General features: G+C 36.9%; 1 protein-coding gene across 1 annotated transcript; it reads left to right on the forward strand.

Moving 5' to 3' along the window:
- Positions 1 to 2656: 2656 nt before the first annotated feature.
- On the forward strand, positions 2657 to 4721 carry LOC135150477 (uncharacterized mitochondrial protein AtMg00810-like). Its single transcript, XM_064086790.1, has 4 exons — positions 2657 to 2820; positions 2884 to 3532; positions 3706 to 3813; positions 4536 to 4721. Exons 1-4 carry the CDS (start codon positions 2657 to 2659, stop codon positions 4719 to 4721), a joined length of 1107 nt encoding a protein of 368 aa, XP_063942860.1.
- The last annotated feature ends 1454 nt before the right edge of the window (positions 4722 to 6175 follow it).

Genomic DNA, 6175 nt, shown 5'->3' on the forward strand with positions numbered 1-6175 from the left:
TAATATATAAACACTTATTATGTTATCAAAATGTATGTACAACACACGAGATATCATTGTAACCTAGCAGCTCTTAAGAACAAAGTTTTGAGAGAGTTTGTAGTATTTTTTATATATCAATAAGAATTGTTGGTTTTGAGTATTGGTTGTATCGATTAGCAGCTTTGTGATAAAGTTCGTAAAAATAGTGATTATCCGCCGTGTGCTATTGTTTTAAGTCTCGGGATGTTAAAAAAAGATTCATTGATGCATTAGGAAAGGATATTATTAATATGAAAATGTCAAGAGATAGTTGAGTCATGATATGGGCATCAAGAACTCATACATAGATATCAGTATGCAGATACTTGATCATTACCCAGTAGCATCAATATCTGAAGACGGAGCACTTTGGGAAATCAAAGGAATCAAATACGAAGGAATCAAAATCCCTGTTCTCAAGAAAGCATATTATCTAACATGGAAAGTGAAGATGTTATTGTATCTTGAAACCGCAGATCCTGACTTCATTGACAGAATTACCAATGGTCCTCATGTTCCAAAGAAACGGGTTCCTCAAGAAGGAACAACTCTAGAACATTATTTGAACATTATTTTGATATCAAGCATGCTGCTAATTTTTCTACCTATGTGAAAAAGAAAATGATTTCTAAAAGAACCCAACAAGTACGGGTTCTCAAAATTTCTAATTAAAATCATATCTTAACTGACTGCAGGGAAACAAGAAAAATGTTCTTGTTTTAGATAGTGGATGTTCTGGACATATGACTGGAAACAAAGCCCTGCTATCAGAATTTGAGAGAAAAGCTGGCCCAGCTGTGTCTTATGGAGATGGCAACATTTTGCTGACAGAGGATATCATGTCTCTTTTTACTCTAATTATTGTGAAATAATTGATCAGTCTACAGGAAAAATTGCTTACACTGGTAATAGACATGGTAACATTTATGAAGCCAACCTTCCCAACAATACTGATGGCCCTGCAACTTGTCTAATGAGCAAGGCATCTGTTGAAGAAAGTTGGAACTGGCACAAGAAGCTCTCTCATATAAACTTCAACAATATCAATGAACTGGCGAAGAAAGATCTTGTCAGAGGACTTCCTAAAGTCCTATACACACCTGATGGACTCTGTGATGCATGTCAAATTGCCAAACCAAGGATTTTCTTTAAAATCAAAATGGATCACTCAGTTACTGATCCTCATCACATGCTCCACCTCGATCTTTTTGGCGCTGTCAACGTCATGTCAATAGGCAACAAAAGGTACACTCTAGTCATTGTTGATGAATTTTCAAGGTTCACTTAGGTATATTTTCTTCACAGAAAGATGATACACCAAAAATTCTGTTACATCATGTGAATATGATTGAGGATGGAAAAACAAAGAAAATCAAGATTCCACGAAGCGATAATGGTACAGAATATAAAAATTCCGCAATGACTGAATCTGTAAGTACAAGGGAATCATACAGTAATTCTCACCTCTTGGTACTTCACAACAAAATGGAGTTATTAAAAGGAAGAATATAACTCTAATTGAAGCAGGAAGGACCATGCTAGAAGAAGCAAAGCTAGCCACTTATTTCTGGGCTGAATCTGTTAACACTGCATGCTACACTCAGAATATAACCTTGATAAACAGACATGGAGTAACTCCTTATCAAAGTCTGAAAGGGAAGAAGCCAAGCCTTAAGCATCTACATGTCTTTGCCTGCAAATGCTTTGTTCTAAGAACGCATCCTGAGCAACTTGGAAAGTTTGAAAGAAAGGATGATGAAGGCATATTTGTTGGATATCCACCCACAAGAGCCTATAAAGTATTCAATCTCAGAACAAGAATAGTTGTGGAATCTATAAACGTATCCTCTGATGATAAGAAAATCACAGGGTTGGATGAAGACCCTCATGAAACTCCGAAGTTTCAAAAAGACACTAACCCTGATGCTGTTCCTGATCAAAATACTGATGATCTTACTACTGACGATGAAGATAGTGACGAAGTCAATGATGCTCAAACTCCTCCTATCAATCCTAATACTGAGAATCATAATGCTAATTTTGAGGGGGAGCAGGAAGAGCACTCAACCAACTCTTCAGTCAACAATCAAAGCTTCACTCAATCTTTTGATTTCGTTGATTTAACTGAAGAATCATCAGACGCCAACAATATAGGGGGAGCTCAGGAATACAATAACTATCAGGATGAAGCATATGATGCATGGGGAGCATCTAGTTCCTGAAAACGTCTTCCACATGCTAAAAAGTGGACAAAAGATCATACTCCAGATCTCATTATTGGAAATCCAACCTCTGGGGTCAAACTCGAAGTGCTACGCAAAATGAGTGTCTCTTTCATAACTTTCTATCCAAGGAAGAACCAAAGAAAGTTGAAGACACTCTTAAGGATCCTGACTGGATTATAGCTGTGCAGTAAGAACTAAACGAATTCTAAACGAATGAAGTTTGGAGATTAGTACCAAGGCCAAAAGACAGATCAAGAGTTGGTACAAAATGGGTCTTCAGAAACAAAACTGACTCTGATGGTACAATCATAAGAAACAAGGCAAGACTTGTTGCCAAAGGATACTCACAACAAGAATGAATCGACTATGATGAAACTTTAGCACCAGTTGAAATATTGGAAGCAATAAGAATGTTTCTTGCATATGCTGCACATAAAAAGTTCAAAGTTTTTCAGATAGATGTAAAGAGTGCCTTCTTGAACGGTGAACTTGAAGAGGAAGTGTATGTGGAACAACCACCTGGATTTGTTGATCCTAAATATCCAGATCATGTCTATATATTAGACAAAGCTTTGTATGAACTGAAGCAAGCACCACATGCATAGTATGAAACTATTGCTCAATTTCTCATAGATAGTGGATTTAAGAGAGGTACCATTGATAAAACTCTCTTCAATCTAAATCATGGCAACGATCTGCTTCTTGTTCAAATTTCTGTTGATGATATTATCTTTGGATCAACTAATGACAAGATGTGCGAGAAGTTCTCTAAGCTCATGCAGTCCGAGTATCAAATGAGTTTGATGGGAGAGATGAGTTATTTTCTAGGACTGCAGGTAAAGCAAACAAAAGATGGTATCTTTATAAATCAGTCCAAGTATACTGACAACCTGCTTAAGAAATTTCACATGCAAGACAATTCCACTGCTGCCACTCCAATGGCAACAGCAACCAAGCTTGATGCTAATCAAAGAACTGAAGTTGAAATAACCAATTACAGAGGGATGATTGGCTCACTATTATATCTTATAGCTAGCAGACCTGATATCATGTTTGCTACTTGTCTGTGTGCAAGGTTCCAAGCCAAACCAAGAGAACCTCATCGAGTTGCTGTTAAGAGGATCTTTCGATATCTCAAAGGAACTCAAGGTCTTGGATTGTGGTACTCAACTGAAACTGATTTCAATCTCTGTTGTTACTCGGATGCTGATTTTGATGGGTGTAAAGTTGATCGAAAAAGCACCTCAAGAAGCTGTCAGTTTTTAGGAGGACGACTTGTTGTCATGGTACAGTAAGAAACAGAAGTCCATCTCTACATCCTCAGCTGAAGCTGAGTACATTGCTGCAGGAAGCTGCTGCGCTCAGATATTATGGATGCGCAACCAATTACTGGACTATGGCTTGTCATATTCTGAAATACCTATTTATTGTGACAATCAAAGTGTTATTCCTATGACAGAAAATTCAGTTCAGCATTCACTCACAAAGCACACCAGTATTTGTTATCACTTCATACCTGAGCATGTTGAAGAGGGCACAATTGAACTTCACTTCATCCCAACTACTGGTCAGTTAGCAGATATATTCACCAAATCGCTCTCTGAAGCAACTTTTACTAAGTTGGTGACTAAACTAGGAATGGTCAATTTTAACTGAATTTGTAAGTAAGCGTTAGATACTGATAGGGCATCGAATACTGATGCTTGTTTATTTCATTATCAAGTTTATTTATGCACGGTTCTAAATTTATCTATTATCAGAGTACAATCTATTCAAAGATTTTGTTTCTTTTATGCATAATTTCTAAATTTGTCTTATGCTAGAATAATCATGACTACTCGTACTTAAGATTTTATCTCCCTCTCGGGAATATGTCGTCTTAGATTTACTTAAAGATACACGAGGTCCCTTGCATAGATATGTGTAAATACTACATGGATCAATAATTATTACATCTACGTGTAATGACCCTTAGTTACCCTCTATATTTAAACGGCTTCCAAATCTCATTATTTTCTTAAGACACATCCCCTGCGAAATCAAGAAAACTCCTTCTCCTACAACACCCCACTTTTCAAAACCATGGCCCAAATTCCCAAACATTACAGAATGGAGGGTGGTTCTTATCTTCCCACCAACCCTTATGCCACTACTCGTCCCTATTACGACCCTGAAGGTCTCACTATTCTGTTCAATAATGAACTTTATCATCCAACAACCACACCTCTTGAAATCTTTGATGAGTTGTTTGAATAAGACAAACTCAACATTGAGTTCTTTACTATGGAGGTTCTTCTCGGAGAAGAACATCGGTATGATGAGACAGAGCGTCGTCGTAAGGAGGCTCTGGAATTGCAAGTGAACATTATCAATCTCGCCAACTCCATTGCGAAATTTTATCGCAATAGGGAGTTGAAGCGTCTTGAGGATGAGGAGAAGGCGAAAAGACAAAAGACCGAGGCGTCCTCTAGCTAGTTTAGTTAGGGATAGTCTTTTCCTTTATATTTCCGTGATAATGTAATATTTTCATATTTTAATGAAATATTTTAAATTACATATTGCACCTCTCTGTTCTTGCTCTAACATTGTTTTCATCTCATGCTAAAATTGTTAATTCACTAGTGAAATAATTGTCATATTGTTTAAGATTTTATCTTTAAGCGATGAACATAATGATCTATGACTTCAAAGAATCCAATGTTGATGATTGAGAAAAACTGGTACACAAATACTGATGATGGTCAGTATGTATTTGATTTAATAAATATTTGAGTTATAGTTGCAATTAAAATTACCCTACTTTATCTTTTATTTTTTGGTAATCTCTTTCATTCAATTTTTTAAAGGACCACTCAGTATCCCTTTAAAATCAGCAACTGCCAGATATACACTCATATGTGATATATCCGTATTTCAAATCTCGCTTATCACTCCAAGTTTTTCTCTCTCACAACTTAATTCAAACACTTTCACTTCATGCACAACACCTCTCTCAACTCCTCTCGAACATCTTCTACTCGCACTTTCAATGGCTGATGTTCAGAATTCACCCTCAACAAACATCAAACACCCAATTAGTGACAAGAATTTTTCTCCAAATAACTTTTGTGCTCTTTTGGACAACTCTCTTTTACCCAAAGATTTCCATCTTGTTCACGATTTTCTTGCAAACAGTCTGATAGGATTTGCACTAACAGAGCCCAAAAGAGTTACTTTCTGCTCAGTCATGCAGGTTTGGAACACTGCATCTTTTGGGTTTGATGAAGACAACAACATTTTGCTCTCTTTCACTTTCAATGAAGCAAAACATACCATCAATGCAGAACTACTGTTCGACATTCTTCATCTTTCCAAACTGGGTTCTCAAATACTTACCGAACTTAGTCATGATGAGCTTTTGGAATTCCTGACAACATTGGAGTGTAAGGGAGTAGCTACTATAATTGGAACCCTTCAGCGATCGCTTTTCAAGAAAGCATGGAATTTCTTCTTTGATTGCATCAGTCACTGCTTTCTCAACAAAATATCCAACTTTGATGCTCTTCCATCAGGATCACTGCAAATTGGGTACTCTCTAATTCATGACACTCCTTTCAACTATGGTGAATTCATCTTAGAACTGTTAGCTGTCAGAAAAGAGGAAAAAAATGGTTATATTTGCTACACTCGTTTTCTACAGTTAATTTTTAATCAGTTCTATCCTGACTATACTTTTGAGAATGATGAGTTGATTCCAATCTTCAAGATTGCTGATACGGGGATTAGAACCCTCATAAATGGAGATAACAAAACTGATTTCAATCACCCGTGTGTCATTCCTGACATAGTTAGGCGTCTTTTGCAGATAAGATTGCCTTCCAAATATGGTCCGGCTGCCACTTGCACCTCACCATCAGTTCCTGATGCTGGGACATTGGATTCCACACCTC

This window comes from Daucus carota, chromosome 2 (genome assembly GCF_001625215.2).
Source record: "Daucus carota subsp. sativus chromosome 2, DH1 v3.0, whole genome shotgun sequence".
NCBI lineage: Eukaryota > Viridiplantae > Streptophyta > Magnoliopsida > Apiales > Apiaceae > Daucus > Daucus carota.

Bases quoted from the DNA above. Each gene is read 5' to 3' on its own strand.
- LOC135150477 (XM_064086790.1), top strand. From the start codon at position 2,657: ATGTTTCTTGCATATGCTGCACATAAAAAGTTCAAAGTTTTTCAGATA. The intron at 2,821-2,883 runs GTATGAACTGAA...TCTCATAGATAG, and splicing joins TATATATTAGACAAAGCTTT to TGGATTTAAGAGAGGTACCA. The intron at 3,533-3,705 runs GTACAGTAAGAA...TTCCTATGACAG, and splicing joins GAGGACGACTTGTTGTCATG to AAAATTCAGTTCAGCATTCA.